Here is a 22,345-nt window from a genome sequence, read left to right as displayed (position 1 = left end):
TCTAGAAGAAAATGTGAATTCTCTAAAGCTTTGAATGTTAGAAGAATGTTTCAAGTGAATGTGTTCCATCATAGAATTTAACATAGAATTAGTATACCTTTTTACTTCTCCCAATAACTCTTCAGATGGAAAGAACAGTAACTTTATTCTCATGTATTAGAATGCTTCAAATGCATAATTCTTTTTAATTCTTAATTCTCATAGTAGGGCATGGTCAAATCTGTAATAACAAATAGTTAAACTGGTGAAGTTCAAGACTGATAAGCTTTCTTATCTCATGTAGGAGGAGAAGGAGACAGACCTTCCCTCACTTTATACAGCTGTGGAGGGGAAGGAATTGTCCTACAGCATAACCCTTGGAAGTTGAGTGGGGAGGCCTTTGACATCAACAAACTCATCAGGGACACCAATTCATTCAAAGTGAGTTATCGTGATCTGGAGTTTCCTGTTGGATTCCTCTGGTTTTTCCATCTTGCATACTAAATGCCATTCTTAGAGGCGGCTTGTCAAGTCAGACATTACAGATACCGTGAAGCAGGCTATAAGTGAACTTAGGTTCTAATATATATCTTAAGAGTCTTTATCCTTGAATCCCGCCCCCCCCCCCGCCAAAAAAAAAAGTGTCTCAATTGCAATAGTGATTTATGATTTTCAGATCTCTTTTTTTTTGGCGGGGAGGTATTGGTGATTGAATTCAGGGGTACTTGACCACTAATCTACATCCTCAGCCCCATTTTGTATTTTATTTAGCGATAGAATCTCACTGAGTTGCTAAGCACCTCGCTCTTGCTGAGGTTGGCTTTGAACTCATGATCCTCCTGACTCAGCCTTGTGAGCCACTGGGAATACAGGTGTGCTCCACTTGATTTTCAGATCTTGACAATAAACATCCTTTTTATGCCAACCACTTCAACCAAAATGATACTGTGGCAAAAATGGCCCTGTCATATGGTTTCTAAATGCGGCTACAGATTTTTTTTTTTTCTCAAGACTGAATTGGAATTTTGTCTTTAAAGGAAATAATTTCAGAATTACAAAAGCTGCAAAAAAAAAATACAATTTTCTTGTTTCCTTTACCTAGATTCCAATATTTAATCACTTTTGCTTTAACTTCCTATTAATGCATGTGTATGCCAGAAATGTCTTTTAAAGTCTAACGATAAGGGCTGGGGTTGTGGCTCAGCAGTAGAGTGCTCGTCTAGCACGTGTGAGGCCCTGGGTTCAACCTCAGCACCACATAAAAATAAATAAACAAAATAAAGGTGTTGTGTACAACTGAAAAATAAATATTTTTTTTAAAAAAAAGTCTAACCATAAGATTTCCTTACCCTTTCAAATGAGTATTTTTTTTAATATTATTTTTTAGTTTTAGGTGGACACAATATATTTTATTTTTATGTGGTTCTGAGGATTTAACCCAGTACCTCACGCATGCTAGGCAAGCGCTATACCTCTGAGCCACAACCCCACTGCTCAATATTTTTGTATGGCCAGAATAAAAATATCACTTAATCATAATTATATTTAATTATATTCCTTCATTGTCTAAAGTGTTATCTATACATTAACCTTCGATAATGAAAAGAAATTACTGTTCTGACAAGTTTTTAGTTTAGTGGCAATTGGTTATATGCATCAAAAGTTTATACAAGGAGTCTGAACTGAAAATAGAAATTTTGAATCCCTTCACATAAATGATAGATGAAAAACTTCTGGGTGTGTGTGAGATAGGATTAAAAAGAAAAATAAAACTAAGAAAAGAAGAGGACCCAAGATGTCTTAGGGACCTACAAAATGTAAAGGTGGCAAGGGTGGGAATTCTGGAAAACTGAAAGGAAAGAAGAAAACAAGAAAAGCTTTTGTTAAGGACCAAGAAACCTTCTGGGAAGACTAGTGGGCACATTTCATTCTTCCCTGTGGGACAAAAGTTGCTTCAGTTAATTTTATTTCACAAGGTTAAACATTGTAGATGTTTAGTTGTTACTGGTCTCTCTGTCCCATTTTGGAAGTCATAATAAGAATTTTTGTTCTTTGTAATTCTTGAACTAATTAAGAAGACTGTTTAGGAGAATGGCTGTTGTATAATTAGAACATGTTTTAACTCTGGGGACTCCCCCCCACACCATCCTGTCATCACTGATTTATAAGATGTGTGGAGAAAAGAACAGTGTTTAGTCAGGATTGGTTTGTTTTGCTTCTAGTACAAATTGCCTGTACACACAGAGATCAGCTGGAAAGCAGATGGCAAAATCATGGCTCTTGGCAATGAAGATGGGTATGTATTTGTTTTCTTAAAAAAGAAATAACTTTGCAGTAGTACGTATTTTGAATCACAAGCTGGCTGATGCCATCTGTAATGTTAATGAGGGAAGCCACGTTGTAATTCATATTCTGATTTATCATTGATATCTTTAACTGATCCAGGAGCTCTCTGCATCTTTGAGAACAACAGAATTATTTAGATTAATTTTAGTTCAAAGATAGCATTTGCCTATAGTATGTTTAGGCTATTTTATGCCTCACAAATGGTCATCTCCTTCATTAAACTGCCTTCATTACACTCCATTTTTAAGAAATAATACTAACTTGGGTGCGGTGGCACATGCCTGTAATCCCAGCATCTCTTTAATAATAATAAGCAGAAATCCTTTGTAGATCTCACTCCTTCCATTGTTAGTCACAATGACATACATAGTCCAAGTTCATACAACGGTCATTAATTCTTTTAGCTTCCCACCACCGTGTATTATTTATTAATGCCTAACAAATACAACTTTCCAGACAGTGTTAGAATTTTTAAATGCTGAATATGCTTATTTCATAAAGCAACCTTTTATATCTGGTTCTCCATGAGAGAATGGCCTTTACGGTGAGTATTATCTCATTCTATTTCACCTTTCCTAGACTGGTGGATAAGGGAGCTGTTTGTTTGCACTGCACTGTAATTTGATTATCCCTCTTGTCTTGGTGTTTCTTATTCCAGATCAATAGAAATATTTCAGGTTCCCAACTTACGACTGATCTGCACCATCCAACAGCATCACAAGCTTGTGAATACCATTTCCTGGCATCAGGATCATGGCAGCCAGCCTGAGCTGAGCTATCTGATGGCCTCTGGCTCCAACAATGCCGTCATTTATGTGCACAATCTGAGAACTGTCCTAGGTAACTTTGGTTTCTTCCATACTTGGGGGGGTTATATTACTCATTCACCTACTTTCCATTCTGTTCTTTGTATGTTTTTACTTTATTTTTGGCTTTTTTTTTTCCTTTCTTTTTTTTCCTTTCAAAAACACTGTATTCATCTTACTCTAAAAGTCTTACAAACATGACAAAAATGTTAATTTAGAGAATGAAGAATACATACACGTATGTGTACGCATTATATATTATTATATTTATATTGTGAATTTTCTTGTACAAATTCAAAACATGAAAATTTGGTATTAGCAAATATGTATTCATTCCATAATATGAATACACCAGAATTTATCCATTCACAATTGATTGTCATTAAAATTATTTACATTTTTTCAGAAGTAATATTACTTCTGAAATCTTCAGGAGCATGACTAGTTTTCTTACATAAAATTTCTAAAAGTAGATGTGAAGAGATGTGGACATTAAAAACATGATTTTTTTTTTTTTGGGGGGGGGGCTGGGGTTGTGGCTCAGTGGCAGAGCACTGAGTTCTCAGCACCACATATAAATAAATAAAATAAAGGTCAATTGGTAACTAAAAATATATTTAAAAAAAAAAACAGTTTTTTAAATAGTTAATGCTGAAATCTGTCCCAAAAGCTGCCAGTTTATACTCCCTTCAGCAGGGCTGCTGTGTTATATCCACCTTCGACACACAGCCCATTCCCATCTTTGATGACATCTAAAGCTCATAATCTTGTGAGATGGCTGTTGTTCTCCTCACTTCACTCATGTAGAATCTGAGGTCCAGTCCAAAGAGGTTAGCTAACTTCTTCCACAGCTAGTATACAACAGAGTCGAGACCCAAGCTTACAGCCTCATCCCAGAGTCTGCATGTGTTCTAGGAATACTATTCCTGCTTGGTAGTTTAACTTTTTCATGAGTGATTTACCTCTGAAGGAACCTTAAACAGCTTTGAGTCCCTTTCAGCACCTACTGATAACCACAGTTCAGAAGGTCAGAAGGGCTTTTGCTTTTCGTTGTTATTGTTTTATTTTGTTTTGTTTTTGCAGTATTGGCAATTAAACAAAACCCAGGAGCACCCTCACTGACTCACATATCCAGCCATTTTGAGACAGGATCTTGCTAAATTGACCAGTCTGGCCTTGAATTTTGGATCCTCCTGGCTCAGGTTCCCAAGTCACTGGGATTACAGGCATGAGCCACCACACCTAATGGATCTTTCTTTATTTTTTTCTTTTTAGTTGTCTTTATTTATTTATCTTTAATTTATTTAATTTATTTGTCTTTACTTAATTTAATTTTATTTATTTATTTATATGTGGTGCTAAGAATCGAACCCAGTGCCTCACATATGCCAGACAAGTGGTCTGCCACTGAGCCACAACCCCAGCCCCAATGGACCTTTTTTTTTAATATCAGGGAAATGGGATTACATTTTCCCCCAATATATAGAAATTACCTATCACTAAACTGTTCATAGTGTTGCAGAGTGATTTCTTTCAGCAATAGTGAAAACAGTTGATTTTTAATTTCTGTTGAACTAATTTTTGTTTTCTGAAACAAAAAAAAAAAATTTATTCTAACAGTCACTCTCCTGAATTAAAAGCAATGTGGGAAAAGTATTAAAGTTTAGACACATTAGGGTTGTAATAATACATAGTAGATACACTATAACTAATGAGCATTGTGATTATCCACTTTGGCAAAGGACATCAACTTATTTTTCATAGCACCACAGATCTTTGTTTTTTAACTATTTATTTATTTATTCATTCATTCATTTTGGGTACCAGGAATTGAACTCAGGGACACTTACCACTGAGCTACATCCACAGCCCTATTTTGTATTTTATTAGAGACAGGGTCTCACTGAGTTGCTTAGGGCCTCACTCTTGCTGAGGCTGGCTTTGGACTCGTGACCCTCCTGTCTCAGCCTCCTGAGCTATTGTATTTATAGGAGTGCACCACCACACCCAGCTACCATCCTAGTTTTGATATTTTTATCTTTTTTTTAAAAATAATTCAGTTTTTAAAGGAAGTTGCAATAAGAATGCAAAGACTTTCATCTACCTTTTGCCAGATTCATTTAGCATTTTTGCTATGTTTGATGAATACTAAACTTTTTTTTTCTTTTTGTGGTGCTGGGGATTAGAACCCAAGGCCTTGTGCATGTGAGGCAAGCAATCTACCATTTGAGCTATATCCCTAGCTCAAAACAGTTATTTTTTTTACAAGTTCCTACAATTTGGTTTTATCTGGGATTTTCTTATAATTAGCTTGATATTATATGTTTTTATCAAGAATACTGTACCATTAAGGATATGTGCCACAGTCTGGCTGGGCACAAATGCCGCAGTCTGGCTGGGCACACAATCACGAGCCACCACACAGCTTGTAGATTCAAACAGCAACTCTTTATTCCCGAACTCACACCAGCCGTCTACAATCACGTTCTGGGGAAATCCACGTTCTCTGCCCAAATCCACGTTCTCTGCCCAAATCCACCTTCTCTCCCAAATTCACCTCCACTGGGCTTCTATCTCCAAAATATACTGTCTGAATCCCGTGAGAACTCAAGGGGAACTCAGGCAGCAGGATACGCCCTATTCCCAGCAGGAATAATCTTAAACCTTAAACCTGGAACCTAAACTGGGAACGCCCTAAACAAGATTATCTTAAAACCGGGAACACCCTAATCTGCCTTGGTCCTTGAGCAAGGTCACTTACATTCAATGTCACTGCAACATGTCAGCAACATGGGGTACGCTGGCAAGGAAATTGTCATACCTACTTGGCTAATGGCTCCCAACAGATATGTACTTCATAGGATTACATCTAAAAGGCATTATTTTCATTGTGATGGCTTCTGTAAGGAAATAATAATAGCTAACACTTTTTGTGTTAAACCTGTATTTGCCCAGACCCTGTTAATAGGCCCATATACTTAGCCACTAACAGTATTATCTGCTAAAAATCAGATCTGACAGAATCTTGACTCTTGCATTAATAAGAGTTAACACCTTCATCTAGTCTGTTTTGTTATTGCTAGTAACAGTAGTAGTAACATCTTTCTCCTACCTTTTAGAGAGCAATCCTGAGGCTCCAGTGACCATTACAGAGCCCTACCGGACCCTCTCTGGACATACGGCCAAGATCACTAGTCTGGCATGGAGCCCACATCATGATGGAAGGCTGGTGTCTGCTTCCTATGATGGTACAGCCCAGGTACTGTTTTGTCCTGGCCACTTGGGCTCTCACTAATTTAAACTCTGTCCTCTTCCCCCCTCCCCCTCCAGTTATGAACATGTTTTCCATCTCCACTCTCACCCTCCACAGAAAGAGATTATCTGAACTCTAGAAGGCATTTTAGTTTTATCTGGACCCTTAGCAGGCCAAGCCGGGTGACATACCATGAATATGGTAAGATAAATTGATATGAAAAGTTCTCTTTCTTCAAACAGAAAAATGAAAATAAAGATGAGCTGCCAGGCCAGAGCTATGTTGAAGAAGTTTAGGTGTTAAAACCAGAATTGACCATAGCAGCTAGGGAACTAACATCTGTGATTGGTGTCTGTCTCAGTATTGAATTGTAATTCAGTTGTTTGCACAAACTGGGAGCCATGAAGACAGGCCTGCTTTCTTTGAACTGGACACAAAGATAATTAAAGAAATAACAAAGCAGCTAATCATTTGTCCAAGGACTTGGGAACAAAAGAATTACCTATGGGAAATTATAACTCCAATTTCTAATGTAGGTATGGATTATTTTTTTCGTGATGCCAGAAGCCCCAGACCAAATATTAGCAGATAGATCCAGTTTGGAACAGTGTGATCCATGGTGCATCAATAAAAGCCCATTCAGAATCTCCCTCTTAGGAATACCTAAACTCACTGGAGCATATAAGCCTCCCACGTGAAATAGTACTGTGAAATTGAACTCCTAAGAGAGAAATTACAAACCACATGAGGAAATAAAGAGCCCACAGGTTTTTATTTTTGTTTTTTTGTTTTTTAATGTTTTTTAGTTGTTGATAGACCTTTATATACCTAGTTATATGCAGTGCTGAAAATCGAACCCAGTGCCTCACACATGCTAGGCAAGTGCTCTACCACTCAACCACAACTCAACCCCCCCCTACAGATTTTTTTAATTGAATAAATTATGCCCCCCCCAAACAATAGAATAACCAGAAAATTTATTGTCATGTATGTGACTTCTGGTTTCAGGTATGGGATACTCTCCGAGAAGAGCCTCTTTATAATTTCCGAGGACATCGAGGCCGACTGCTTTGTGTGTCATGGTCTCCTTTGGATCCGGATTGCATCTACTCAGGGGCAGATGACTTCTGTGTATACAAATGGCTAACTTCCATGCAAGTTCATTCCCGGCCTCCTCAAGGTCAGTCAGAACATGGAACCCATACAGTGCTTGCCTAATTCCCTCTCTCTCTTGCTCTCTTAATTGAGTTTATAAGAGACAAGCAAGGAAGACATTCATGCAGGGGGTCTGCAGCCCATGCAAAGCAGGCAGGCTTTGGGGGCTGAGAACAACACCCTCAGACAGTAGCAAGTGTGCCTAGGGGTCAGATCTTGGTTGCTAAATATGAACCTAGAACCTTCCTTTATTCCAGAAAGGAAAGATGAACTCAAAGAATTAAGGAGACACATCAGAAGGACACAAAAGCCAGCTTGACCAAATTTGAGAGGATTTGTACTTGAAAATAAGTAAAAGGAAAATTCTACTCTGGCCATAAGCAACTGGAAAAATTAGAATATATTAAGCAACTAGAAATTTCCCCAAAGGAAATGAAATTATGTGTTCACATAAAGACTTGAAGAATGCTCATAGCACCTTTATCTGTGGTTGCCAAAAACTAAAAACAGCTCAAATGCTGATCAGTAGATAAATGAGTAAATCGTGTAGTATCCCTGCAATGGAATTCCACTTGGTCATAAAAGAGAAGGTAACAGGCGAGATGCAGCTTAGTGGTAGAGCATGTGCTTAGCACGAGACCCAGAGTTCAGTCCCCAAATCAAAGAATAGAAAGGTACTGATAAACAACAAAATTAGTGAATCTCAAAAAAATTATGCTGAGCATAAGAAACTGAACACAGAAGACTACATACTATATAATTCTATTTATGAAGTTCTAGACAAGGCAAAACTAGAGTAATAGCAGGTCAGTGATAGCTTGGGGTGGGGATGCATTTCATGGTGGTGGGTTACACAATTATGATCTGTTACAATTTATCAAAGTATTAAAAATGTGGGTATTTTATTGTATTAAATCATTCCACAGTACAGGTGATTTTTAAAATAAGAATAAAAACTTAAAAAATGAGTAACACTAACAAATTATACTCTAATGAAGAAATTCATACTGATGTAAAAAAAAATCCATGGATGCTTAATAATAAACAGGAGATATTTTACTTTTTCGGTGGGTAACCTACAGTATGCCCTATTAATTTAAAGTGATTAAACCAAACAATGGAACAAATAAAAATTATATGCTACCTCATAGGTTGCCCTGAAATGAACACAGCTTCACTTCTGTATATTCCTGCTGAAAATGCATAACTGAATCTTTAAAAAACAGCAGGCAGACCCAAATTGAAGGGAAATTAACAAAATTACTCTCCTGTAATCTTCAAATTTCAAGTCATGAAAGTCAAAGAAAAGCTAAGCAACTCTTCCAGGTTGAAGGCATGGACGGTCCAATGCAGTGGGTGGTCCTGGTTCAGTTGCTTTTGCTATAAAGACATCCTTGGTGCAGTTGGCAAAAGTTGATTAATGAGTGTGGGGAGTAGATAGTGTAGCAGTGTTGATTTTCGGACCTCAGCGGCTGTGGCATGGTGATGTTGGAGAAAGTCTTTCTTGATGATTTAATGAAATCTCAAAAGGCTTGGTTAACATTGTGATAATAAGACTATAAAACTTCATTGGGAAGAAAAGAAAGTAAGGCGAGTAAGGCTGTCAGAGCAAAGAGTAATATAATGATGTACTGGAGATGACCATCCAGGGCACTTTTAACCATGAATGTGTAGTTCAGCCTGTGCTTTTTTGTGATTTTTTTTTCTTTTTTGTGATTTTTGCAGGCAAAAAAAGTATTGAATTAGAGAAAAAACGGCTCTCTCAACCTAAGCCAAAGGCCAAAAAGAAGAAAAAGCCCACCTTCCGTGTGCCTGTAAAGCAAGAGTCATTTGACGGGAACGAAGAAGAGGGCATAAAGGAGAACTCAGGACCTGTTGAAAATGGAGTGTCAGACCAGGAAGGGGAGGAAGAAGCACAGGAGCCAGAGTCACCCTGTGGCCTTGCTTTAGTGGGTGTGTGCAGGTACTGGATGCCACTAACTCTTAAGATTTTGTCATATCTAGGAAACTAAGCTGGATTCTTACTCGGTCTGAAATTTCTATCTCTGACTTGCCTTATTTCCCAACTACTTTCTTTCCTCATTTCCCAACTCCCTAGCAAGCAACCTTGGTTGCTTGGTGCAACCTTGGTGTCTTTGGTGCCTTTGGAAACTATTAGTTTTCTTCAAAGCTTTTAAAGTCTCTAAAATAAACATCTTTGATGAAGGAATAAAGGAAATAGAACCCTGTAGAGAATACCAGGAAAAGGTCTTAACAGTATGACGTTATTGGTCATATCTACTCAAAGAAGCCACTGTCCTTTAAAAATGTCTGACTATACAAGCCACTCCTCTCTGGGAACTTAGGAGTTCCCACCCATCCTCCCTGGAGCTCATTCCTGCCTTTCTGCCTTATCAGAGGGAAACTGAAGAACAGTTGTTAAGTTCTTCCATCCAGTTAAGTTATATGGCAGTTCTCAGATTTCTCACACACAAAAAAAATTCCATTACTAATTTTCAATAATGTATTCTAGTTCATGTTTGAAGAGAAGTAATTGTTAAGGATAAGTAAATTGTTGTGGATAACTAAAGTGTTAACACTTTTATCCTTTTATATACAACCTTAAATATCGGATGCCTGTTACCAACTAAAAAATATGATTAAGTAGAAGACAGTATAAATAGAACTGATGATTTATGTTTAATTCTAAAACACTATTTTTGATGTGGCAGAATCAGTGCAACCAAAATATATAGTATAGAGGCATCCCTGACCTACTGTGTCCCAAAGAATGGCTGCTGGACCCGTAGTTTGGGTTAAAAAAAAAGCTAAAAACATAATTTATATTTTAGGTTCATCAGAATGTCTTCATATCACCTAATGGCTATACAAAATGTTCTTTACTCCTATAGGTCAACAGGATTTTTTGGTTTTGTTTGTTTTGGTATCAGAGATTGAGCCTAGGGGTCCCAACCACTGAGCCACATCCCCAGCTCTTATTTTTTTTTTTTGAAACAGGATCTCATTGAGTTGCTTGGGGCCTTGCTAAATTGCCAATGCTGCCTTTCAACTTAGAATCCTCCTGCCTCAGCCTCTTGTGCCATTGGGATTAGAGGCTTGTGCCACCCTGTCCAGCAAGTTTTGTTGTTATTTTTGGTTTTTTGGTTTTTAAATATTTTTTTTAATAGTTGGACATAATACTTTCATTTTATTTATTTTTATTTGGTGCTGAGGATCGAACCCAGGGCCTTGCACATGCTAGTCATAACCCCAGCCCTGGTTTTTTTGTGTGTTGGTTTTGTTTTTTTGTTTTGTTTGTTTGTTTTTTAAGGAAAAAAATGTGTGTTTAGGATTATGGGTTGTGATTCTGTAACATGTATACTTAATATTCTCTAATAGTTAAGTTATTCCTTGTTTACATAATAAATGTTATTACTATTTAGTGACCTAAATATATGGAAAGCAACTTATCACCTGAGTTTGAGGATAATGTAGTTAAAGAGGCTAGAAGTCTTTTTCTTAGCCAAAAGTTCTGAATAATAAACGTACAGGATTTTGAAACAGCCAGTTGGTGAGGCTGAGGAGAGACCACCCATACATCCTTTCCAAAGCAGGTTTTGGTAATAGATAAAATTATATTACTAGGCCTAATAAAGCTCTTAATTTTATATATATATATATATATATATATATATATATATATATATATATATATATATATATATACTGAATTCTACATTATTCTTATCCCAAACATTTTTCCTGTTTTTCCCTTGTGGTGCAGTTTCTAGAGAACCAGTTATTAGTACTCCAGTTTCCTCAGGCTTTGAAAAGTCAAAAGGCACTATTAATAACAAAGTCATTTTACTGAAAAAGGAGCCACCTAAAGAGAAGCCAGGTCAGTATCTAATAATTGACATACTTTGTTACATGCAACTGAGAACTCAAAAAAGTATTTGAGGTTGATTGGTTTGTTGAGGTTTTAAATATTTGTGGGTGTTCTGATTGTGTTTCCATCGGGTTCATTCTTTTTAAACATTATTTTAGCACTTGATGAAATGTTTTGGAGTTGATAGTTGATACATTGCTTCATAAATGTTACCAAGGGCATTTTATACATGGTGTGCACATTGCACCCACGAATTAAATGTGAAAGTTTGTTTATAGGAGTAAGAACTTGTGTGTCCCGTAGTATCCCTCTAGCTAAGGTTGCAATCCCATAAGAGGTAATCATTCTGTTGTGTTTCTGATCTGCTCTTGAGACGGTCTGTACTTTGATTACATTTCAGAAGCCTTAATCAAAAAGAGAAAAGCTCGTTCCATGCTTCCTCTGAGCACAAGCCTGGACCATAGGTCCAAAGAAGAGCTTCATCATGACTGTTTGGTGCTAGCAACTGCAAAACACTGCAGAGGTACAGAAATACATTTCCTCGACCCATGTGTAGTCTTCTGGGAACTGGCATGTATCGGGTGCTTACTATTTGTTAAATTAATGAGCACAGATTCTAAAGTTGTTTTCTGTGTTTCTGCATTCTTTGGCATCCTTTGCACCCACTTTCACCCCCACACCCTGCTGTCAGACTCCCTGTTTAGTTCCTTTTAGATGTAGTGCTCTGCTTTAACTATTCTCATCTAGCTGCTACCAGCTATCTCTGTGCCCAAACCAGGATTTTGGCTTTAATATTTCAGCATAAGTCAACTCCTTCCACCATTTTCTCCGATTGAACATTATCTTAGGTGCCATTTTTCCTTATTGGAAATACACTCATAATGTGGCAGTTCTTTTATTTTTGGTTTTTTTATTTTTGGAAAAATGAGAAATTACACCCCATTTGATTCAAATGTATGATATGTCAAGATCATTGTGTTGTCATGAGCAACTAATAAAAAAAAAAGCCCTCATTTAATGCCCATTATTTTGATATCTGAGCAACTTTATTTTTTTTTATTTCAATTTGTTGAGTTGTAAGAGATGCACATGATAAAATGAGACTCTGATAGTATAAAAAGAAAGTAAATCTTCCCCCAAAACCCAATTCTCTTCTTTTCCTCCCTAGAGGCGACATTATCATCAGTTTTCTGTGTCTTGCCAGAGATATTTTATGCTCTTTTTTACTATACATAGCCTTTGGATCTTTGCAAAGACTTCCTTTATTTAATTAATGATATAGTTTTACATTGTTTCTCTTATTGAAAATCAGAGAATGAACCTTTACAGTAGGTCCCAGTGTATAGTTTTGTTTATTTTGGTACTAGGGATTGAATCCAGAGCTACTCTGCCACTGAGCTATACCCTCTACCCTTTCAATTTTTTATTTTGTGACAGGCTGGCCTTGAATTTGCCTTGAATCCTCTTACCTCAGCCTCCTGAATATAATAGGCGTGCACCACCACACCCAGCTGTATGGCAGTGAATACGAAGGACACTCTTTGCCTGTTAGTTTTTTTTGGGTTTTTGGTTTTTTTTTTTGTTTTTTGTTTTTTAATATTTATTTTTTTTAGTTCTCGGCGGACACAACATCTTTGTTTGTATGTGGTGCTGAGGATCGAACCCAGGCCGCACGCATGCCAGGCGAGCGCACTACCGCTTGAGCCACATCCCCAGCCCCTGCCTGTTAGTTTTGTTTTGTGTGCTTTTTATTTAGATGTAGCATTTAAATGTTGAATTTTAGGTTTCCTTAACATTTTTTCAACAAAAATTTTGTTCTGAGCAAACTACATTATCTCTGGATTTTGCCCACCTGAGCTAAAAATTTTAGATATATTTTCATATTTTGCTACCTTCACAATGAGCTAGGGTCCCTTTTGGAGTAAATTAAGGGCACAGATCTGCTTTGCTCACTGTCTTAAGTGGGTGTTTTGAAAAACATTCAGAAGTTATTGGATAGGAAACAGTAAACTATGTGATTTCATCTGATTTTTTTTTCCTCTATTTATTTTGTATTAACAGAGCTAAATGAGGATGTGTCTGCTGATCTTGAGGAAAGATTTCACCTGGGGCTTTTCACAGATAGGGCTACCTTGTACAGAATGATTGAAACTGAAGGTGAGGCAAATCCAGTCAACGTAATCCTTTCCGTATTCATCCTTCCCTAACATTTATATGCACCTCTTTTTGTGATTGCTATTTTCTGTTATTGTCATTGTAAGCGCAAAATGACGGGTGCACACCTCAGCAGATTGAGAGAAACCGTTTATTCATTCGAGGATTCAAGCACTCGGGCACTGTAGGGGCTCATTTCATGGAATCAACAGTGGTCTTTGGTTATAGGGAGGATTTGGGGTTTATAGGATACAATTAGGGTGGTTTCATCATTGGAACTTGTGGGCATGCCGGTTGGATAGTCAGGGGCTAGTTATTAAAAGATTAAAAGGCTGAAACTCATTGTTACTTAGAGAGATAGGAGCCCAGATTGTGAGGAATGGGTATTTTTGCCTCCTTCCTTCAATGCCTGTTGTAATTGGAAAAGGATTCCCAGGGACATTAATGCTTGGCTAACTTCCCTCCCTGCTCCATTTGCTTCATTTTCCTTTGGGGGCTATTTTGTAAAAATATTATTTTCCATAACTCCATGCTTTTACATATTTGCAAATATGCCCCTGACTTGGATATTTGTATCCATCCCCTGCATTATCATAATTCCCTAAACATGTTCATTTTGGGTGAGAGGATGCACATGAAAATGGTTGAGTGGGCAACTCACCACCCTGGTTCCAGGACCCCTTAAAATCATTCTGGTAGGTGACTAATTCATAAGTGAGTGACTGTTTAATTTCCTATTTCACTCTGCCTGTTTCTAGAAATCATCAAAGACAGATTTTCTGAAACATCTTTCAAATACTGTCTCTCTTCCATACAGGAAAAGGTCACTTGGAAAATGGCCACCCAGAATTATTTCACCAGCTTATGCTTTGGAAAGGAGCAGAAACAAACAAACAGCAGCAGAAAGAGGGGAGCTGACAGATAATCTTGTGGCTATGGCACCAGTAGGTATGTTCTTTCTGACAAAAGTACTATCATCTAATATATAACCACTAAAAATGGCTCACCAGGGCTGGGGTTGTGGCTCAGTGGTAGAGCGCTCGCCTAGCATGCATGAGGCACTGGGTTTGATCCTCAGCACCACATAAACATAAAATAAAGATATTGTGTTCACCTAAAACTTAAGAATAATTTTTTTGTTTTTAATGGCTCAATTCACTACAATACAGTAGGCTAATACCTCAACTCATATCCCACAAAAGGGCAGGAAATTGACACATTAATGCCAAAAGCATAATTGGAGACACATTAGTCCATTCTGTGTGACTATAATAAAACACCTAAAGAAAAGGAGCTTATGTATTATGTAGCTCATAGGATAGAGGTTCAAAAGCATAATGCCAGTGTCTGTTCAGCTCTGGTGAGAACTTTCTGGTCAAAAGCATCATAGTGGTAGCACTGTAAGCAGAACAGAGGCAGACAGTAAGCCAGAGATCAGGGGAAGGTCAAGCAGCTTCTTGAGGATTTTTTGTTGCTATTTTGGATTTTGTTTTTTCAGCACACACATTGAAGATTAAACCCAGACTTTACACATATTAAATATACATACGAGCTATATCACCAGCCCAAGGTTTGCTATTTCTCTAAGAACCGACTGTCATAGGAATCAGTCCATTCTATACAATCAACATCATTTCCAAGTGTGGTGCCCTCTTGACCTAATTATCATCCACTAGGCCCCCCTCTTAAAGGTTCTAACACCTCTTACCACTGCCACAGTAGAGACCAAGCCTCTAGCACATGAACAGGTACAAAACACATCTAAACCATAGCCAGTGAAAACTTCTTGAAGGACAGTTTGACCATTAATTAAAATACACATAACCTTTGGCTCAGCAATTCTAATTATAGGAATTTAAGTATATTCAGATACACGAATGACTTTCATCAAAGTGATGTTTATAATAGCAGAGATTGCAAGAACCTCTGTGTCCATCAGCATCAGTAAGAGACTGATTACAGCAGGTATATCCATACATTAAGTCTTTGTAGATACCAAAAGAATGAGGCAGCTGTATGCATTCTGTCATGGAATGGACATCCAAAATACAGACAGAAAAGAATCAGGGTATAGGTCCACAACAGAATATTGCAATATTCATTTGTATTTACACAGTAATGTAGTTACATATTCATAGACTGTTTCCTAAGTTTTGGTAATGGGTATTGCCTAAAGGGAAAGGAATTTGGGCAAGATATGATAGAAAGGTTCCAAGATAAAAAAGAAACCTTTTATGCCATCCTAGTTTTGTTTTATACTTTTTATCCAGTTATGCTATATATGTAGAGCAAGAAGTACACAAATCTTGAGTGTACAATAAATTTCACAAATTGAATGTACTCTCGTAAGCAGCACCCATATCAAGAAATATATCCTTACAACCAGGCATGATAGTTCATGCCTGTAATCCCAGCAACTCCAGAAGCTGAGGCAGGAGGATCGTAAGTTCAAGGCAAGCCTCAACAACTTAGGGAGACCCTGTCTTAAAAATGAAGTGTTGGGGATATAGCTTAGTGGTTGACCCCCCCTGGGTTCAATCCTCAGTACCAAAAAAAAAGAAAGAGAAAAAAGAAAAAAATATACCACTAGATAAACTCTGGAAGTTACCCCATGCTACCTTCCAGTTGCTCTTTCCCTTAACCCCAAAGGGGGTAACCACTTTCCGGAACTTAATACTTTTTTGTGTCTTTTGAATAATATAAGCAAAGGAACTATTTATGTTTTGAACATGGAAGTGAAAAGAGGCAAAAGAAGCAACTGATCTGTAATGGCAGTTGAATCAACATCTGAATGTTCTGCTTAATGCATTATCTAGGGAAACAAAATTTTCAGCCCAAATGTACCTGCTCCCTCCTCCCCTTCCATAAACCTTTTTTTTTTTTTTTTTAAACCACTATCTTTCCTTTTTTTCATCTGGCTACCATGTATGGCTATGGGCTGTGGAAGCCTTTGCCAAACAGTTGTGTTTCCAGGATCAGTATGTCAAAGCTGCCTCTCATCTGCTTTCTATTCACAAAGTGTATGAAGCTGTGGAGCTGCTCAAGTCAAACCACTTTTACAGGTTTGTATGGTCCTAGAATTTATCCAGTAGTTGTATATAATATAATCTAAACTTTAAAGCAATATAAAATGAAGAAACTACACAAAACAGGTAATAGATGAACAAGTTATTACAGTGGGAACTCCCTACTCCCTTTTGAAGCCCGCCTGTGAAACGAAACAGGATCTTTTGAGCCACTACAGAAGTTCTCCTGACACCCCCCCTTTTTTTTTTAATAAAAATCTAACATTCCACATTTAGTTGAAATGCCTTTCCTCTAATCTATCCTAATTCCCTCTTCTCTAGAAGTAACAACATTCCTGAGAATGATACGAATCTTTCCCATATATATTGTTTCACTATACTACATATGTAATTACCAAAAACAATATGAGAAAAATAGTTCTTGTACATAGCATACAATTGGGTCTTGTTTTTTCCCAGTCTGATCACTGCCATTTAGTTGGAAGGTTAGACCATTTATATTTAATGTAAATATTGATGTGGTTGATTTAAATTTACTGCCCTGCTATTTGTTTTCTATTTGTCCCATTCTTTTTTTTTTCTTCTTTTCCAGTTTTCTTTTGGATGAACTGAGTGTTTTTAATTTCTAAGTATTTTTTTTTTTTAATTTATTTTTTAGTTGTAGTTGGACACCATACCTCCATTTTTTATTTATTTTTAATGCGGTGCTGAGGATTAAACCTAGGGTCCCATGCAAGGCAAGTGCTCTACCGCTGAGCCACAACTCCAGCCCCTTAATTTCTAATTTAAAACTGTAATACTGACTTATTAGCTGTATATTCTTTACTTTTTAGTGGTTCCTTTGGAGTTTGTATTATTTTTAATTTATCACAATTTATTTTCAAGTAATATTATACTATTTCATGTGTATCATTGTACTTCCTTCTTCCCATCCTGTCTGCTATTTTCATATGATATTTAATATGTTGTACATGTAATAACCCCTCATTACTCTATGAATATTTTGCTTTAAACAATTCTTTACCTTTTAGTGATTTTTTAAGCATTTATATTTATCCATGTTTATTATTTCCTAGCAGTTTTCTTTCTTCTATGTAGATCCAAATTTCCATTTGCTATCAATGTCTTCACTTGAAGAACTTCCAACACTTTTTTATACTATGCTCTGCCAGCAACAAATTCTTTGTTTTTGTTGTTGTTGTTTGTTTGTTTGTTTGTCTTGTCACTGCTTCAGCAGTTCTATTTTCTCCTTTTTTGAATTGTTCTTTACTTGACTGCTAAATTTATTTCTCTCTTTGCAGGAACTGTGGGGTTTTGTTTTGTTTTTTTCCTCTCATTTTAGGACTTTTCTCTCATTAATTTGCAACAATCCGATATAATGTGCTTTGGTGAGATTTTCTTTTGCTTATCCTGGTTAGGTTTTGCTCTCTTCCTTCAGAGAGTGTTGAAGTTTGTTTTGGCAAGTTGAAGACATCTAGATTTTTTTCATGACATGGTCTAAGCTTTTTTAGGGCAGGATTAGAGAAATCCATAGCCCAGAAGTAGTTTAGCTCTTCTACCTTCTGAAGTCTTCACTGAATTGCCTTGTGTTATTCAGCAACTCACAAATCTGATGTCTCCAAGCTCTGAATGAGCTCTGGGATCGCTCAGCTTATGGTTCCCTAAATGTCCTTTGTTCATCCTTAAGGAATGTCCTACACATCATGGCTTTGTATTTAGCCAGAGACTAAACAGAATCCCATGCAGAATTTTGGCAGTCTTTCTCTGGACAGCTTCTTCCTTTCTAGTATCCTGTCCCTCAAATTCCATTTGTTCTGTTTCTCCTCAACTCTTGAGTCTGCTGAATCTCCACTAAGATTCCACTTAGAAAGTGCTTTAGATAGGAAGTCATTGTCACAATAGGGCACACATTGTTCCTTTTCTCTTGGAGATGACAGCTTTGCACTGTTGAAAACAATTGTTTTGGGCTGGGGATGTGGCTCAAGTGGTAGTGCGCTTTGCCTGGCATGCGTGTGGCCCGGGTTCGATCCTCAAGCACCACATACAAACAAAGATATTGTGTCCGCTGAAAACTAAAAAATAAATATTAAAAAAAAAATTCTCTCTCTCTCTTTAAAAAAAAGAAAACAATTGTTTCATACAAATTCTACTCAGTGTTTAAAAAAAGTTTTATGGCAAGGGAGTAATTCTGGTCCCAATGCTCCATTACAACTATAGATAGAAGTCCTGCAATACTTCTTAAATATTTAATCTAAAACACTTTTATTCCAGCTATAACTTTATTTTGCCGCAACTCAGAATTTGTACGCCATTTGGAAAATATTAGTTTGCTGAGTTATACAGATCTTCCAAATGTTGACACAGTTCATTATAAAAATATTTTTTAATCACATTTCTCTGTAATCACCATCAATCTCATAAGAAAAGTCTTTATCTTTTGGGAAGCTTTCAGGTTCCCAATGTTTTCTAAAATTTGAATCTTCACTAGCAAGCTTAGATTTTATTGTTGGCAATGGTTACTGTTGATTTCCCTACAGTGATAAGCTTGCTTTGTTCATTTTTAAGAAAACATCTTTCAGATACCCAACTCTAAATAACACTGATCTGTTAGGGTTTTTTTTGTTTGTTTTTTAAAGAAATGGGGTGCCATGAAGAAAGCAACTTGTTCAACTTGCAGTTCAGGTTTTTATTAGAGACAGTCATTCTTTGGAATACAGCAAAGAACATAAAATGTTCTTCCCATTTTGTCACATAAATTTTAAAATGTTGGCTTGAGGGGTTTAGTAAAATTAGTAATGTTTAATTAGTATCACTTTCTTGATTCCTGATCACATGACACCAGTTTATCCACCATAACTTTTCACAATCAGTGCAAATGTCAGCACACTTTTTAAGAGGCACATAACCTCTTTGCATTATTATGAAAATAGTTTTGACCTCATGAACCCTCAAAAGGGCCTTGAACCCCTAAGGAATCCATAGACCATTCTATAAGAACTTCTGGCTTGATGAAGATTGAACAAAATCATGTGTTTTTAACTTGCCAGTGTTATGGAGGAGTTCCTTTTTTTACAGGAAGTTGGAACATTACAGACAACATAAAAGGGACAGTTTATTCTTCCCTGCAGTCCCTCCTGGGACTTCCTAGAAAGGAACCTTTTGGTGTTGGCTAAAGTATCTCTTCTTGCCTTTAGGGAAGCTATTGCAGTTGCCAAGGCTCGGTTGCACCCAGAGGACCCAGTCCTGAAGGATCTGTACCTCACCTGGGGAACCATCCTAGAAAGAGATGGGCATTATGCCATAGCAGCCAAATGGTAAGCTCGAGGGAAGCATGGGTGACCCAGGAACAGCCTCCACCAGCAAGAGCATGACAAAATTAAAGTACAAGTCTAGAAGTGGAAGCAAAGTAGCTAGAAAATGTTTAAAAATGTATATTAAACCCAACTTCACAGGATTTAGAAGGATCTGACTGTTTGGTATTATATAAGTCATCATAACATCTGAAAACCTCAATAGCAGGCGCAGAGATTCTGCCATTTTCTAGTGATGTTTTATACCTTTCCCAATAAGGAGAATGGAGAGAATGACCCTTCTGTTTGGATTCAGATTGGCTCTCATCCAGGTTCCCTATATTCTTAACTCAAGCTACTGTCTGTCACACACCATGCTGAGTTACACTGGCCTGAGCCTTCACAAAAACAACCAGATGCAGTGGCACCTGAGGCCATAGCAAAGTGGACAGAAAGAAGTAATGCTACCCTCGGCGGGGCAGGGATAGGTGCTCTGATGACAATGCCCTGTTTGGGTTTTGCCTTCACATTACAGCTATTTAGGAGCCACTTCCCCTTATGATGCGCCAAAGTTTTGGCAAAAAAAGGGGATGCAGCCTCACTTAAAACAGCGGCGGAGCTGGCTGCGATCGTAGGAGAGGATGAGTTGTCTGCTTCTCTGGCTCTCAGATGTGCCCAAGAGCTGCTTCTAGCCAAGAATTGGGTGGGAGCCCAGGAAGCCTTGCAGCTACATGAAAGCCTACAGGTCAGTCTTATTTTCTCCTGGGATTTAAGAGGGATGAGTCCCAAATCCTTTTCTAGTCAAATCCAAGTGAATAACCCCAATTGCACAAACTATTAATTTTATCCTTAGAAGTGTCTAGCAAGCCCTGGCCATTTTATCCCACTGAAGTACCATGTCTTCTCAGTTACTGTACTTACAAGAGGTAATGTGGACATTCACAGTAATTCCCTTTGCTCATCAGTTTATACAAAACATCTGTGAAACTGGGCACAGTGGCACATACCTGTAATCCCAGTATTTTGGGAGGCTGATACAGGAGAATCATGAGTTCAAAGCCAGCTTCAGCAATGGCGAGGCGCCAAGCAACTCAGTGAGACCCTGTCTCTAAATAAAATACAACATAGGGCTGGGGATATGGCTCAGTGGTCGAGTGCCCCTGAGTTCAATCCCCGGTACCCACCCAAAAAAAATCTGTGAATAGCCTTTAGGCCCCAGCCTCTGGATTATAGTCTAGTGTTTCTGCGTTGATGTAATCAGCAGGGTCATCCTGGAAGGGAGAGCATGGTTGGCCTCCAACAAAAATCATGGTGCTCTTCCTGTAACACCTCTCGTCAGCTGTAGGCTATAAAAAAATTATAAAAATATGTAGGGAAATAGAAGTGTTTTATTTCTTAAATGCTTATTTGTCCCTATGTAGCTAAAAATTAGTAATTTGATAGAAGATGTAGTTCAGTGGTGGAGCACTTCCTAGTGTGCCTGAAGGCCTGGGTTTGATCCTCAGCAATAAAAAATAATGATGAGTAACTTACCAATGTCTTTTTAACACATCAAAACTGAGATGACATTTAAAGCATTGGCACTCTTCACCCAGTTTCCAAAGAATATACACATTTGGTCCCTTTTAGATATCTGCTTGTCAGATACTAATGAAGTTGTTTTTAGTGTTGATTTTCTATTTCTTTGTTTTTGGGTTTGTTTTGTTTTGATTTGATTTATACCGGCGATTGAACTCAAGCACTTAACCACTAAGCCACATCCCCAGCCCTGTGTTGTATTTATTTAGAGACAGGGTCTCACTGAGTTGCTTAGTTCCTCATTGTTGCTGAGGCTGGCTTTGAACTCAAACTCCTCCTGCCTCAGCCTCTGGAGCTGCTGGGATTACAGACATGCACCACCACACCCAGCCAGTAAAATGTTTTTTAAATTCCTCTTCCCTAGCAATAGTAAATAGGCTTAAGACAGTTCCTAGCTGAGTATTTAAAGCCCAAAGAAAATGCTACATGGGGAGTAGCTTTCAGAAAGAGCAAATAAAAAATGGATGCACAAATGGTATATCTTAAAGAGTGCCACTGAGTTTATTTTTTATAAAATGACCAAAATCTGAAGAGACTTTAATTTACAGAAAAAAAAAAAGTCAGAACAGTTATTTCACATTTCTTTTTTTCCTTTGACACAGTATCAAAGAACAAAGGAGAAAAAAAAAAACGTATCAGCTGTACTAAATATTCTGAAGAGTGCATTTTGACTGTATGGTCTTTGCTTTTGTTCTGTATCAGATGATTCCCTTATAAACCTCCTTGGAGATGGTCCGTGCTCCATGCCCCTCCCTCAGATCTGCAAAGCTTGTCTGTCCCAATACTTTCAGCCTTTATGCATTACTTCTGTATTCTTCATTCTGGGGCTTGGGAAGGTAGAAGGAACCTGATAAGCCCAGCCCATCTTTTCTCAAACTGGGCCACAAGTT

At 37.5% G+C, this 22,345-nt stretch overlaps 1 protein-coding gene across 1 annotated transcript in view; it reads left to right on the top strand.

Annotated features, from left to right (window-relative positions):
- Positions 1-22,345, top strand: part of LOC124107707 (gem-associated protein 5-like) — a 44,194-nt gene that overhangs the window by 12,807 nt on the left and 9,042 nt on the right. Inside the window, 15 exon segments of the mRNA XM_058585992.1 lie at positions 284-420; positions 2,202-2,275; positions 2,984-3,165; positions 6,251-6,390; positions 7,393-7,564; positions 9,265-9,492; positions 11,303-11,416; positions 11,808-11,930; positions 13,469-13,564; positions 14,379-14,447; positions 14,450-14,506; positions 16,473-16,623; positions 19,782-19,901; positions 20,413-20,438; positions 20,441-20,622. Of these exon segments, the coding sequence (XP_058441975.1) occupies positions 284-420; positions 2,202-2,275; positions 2,984-3,165; positions 6,251-6,390; positions 7,393-7,564; positions 9,265-9,492; positions 11,303-11,416; positions 11,808-11,930; positions 13,469-13,564; positions 14,379-14,447; positions 14,450-14,506; positions 16,473-16,623; positions 19,782-19,901; positions 20,413-20,438; positions 20,441-20,622 (1,871 nt within the window).

This window comes from Marmota monax, unplaced genomic scaffold (genome assembly GCF_021218885.2).
Source record: "Marmota monax isolate L192 unplaced genomic scaffold, Marmota_monax_Labrador192_F-V1.1 WCK01_AAM20220418_F8-fsc00793, whole genome shotgun sequence".
NCBI classification, from domain to species: Eukaryota; Metazoa; Chordata; class Mammalia; order Rodentia; family Sciuridae; genus Marmota; species Marmota monax.
This window is presented reverse-complemented; position numbering and strand designations above follow the sequence as displayed.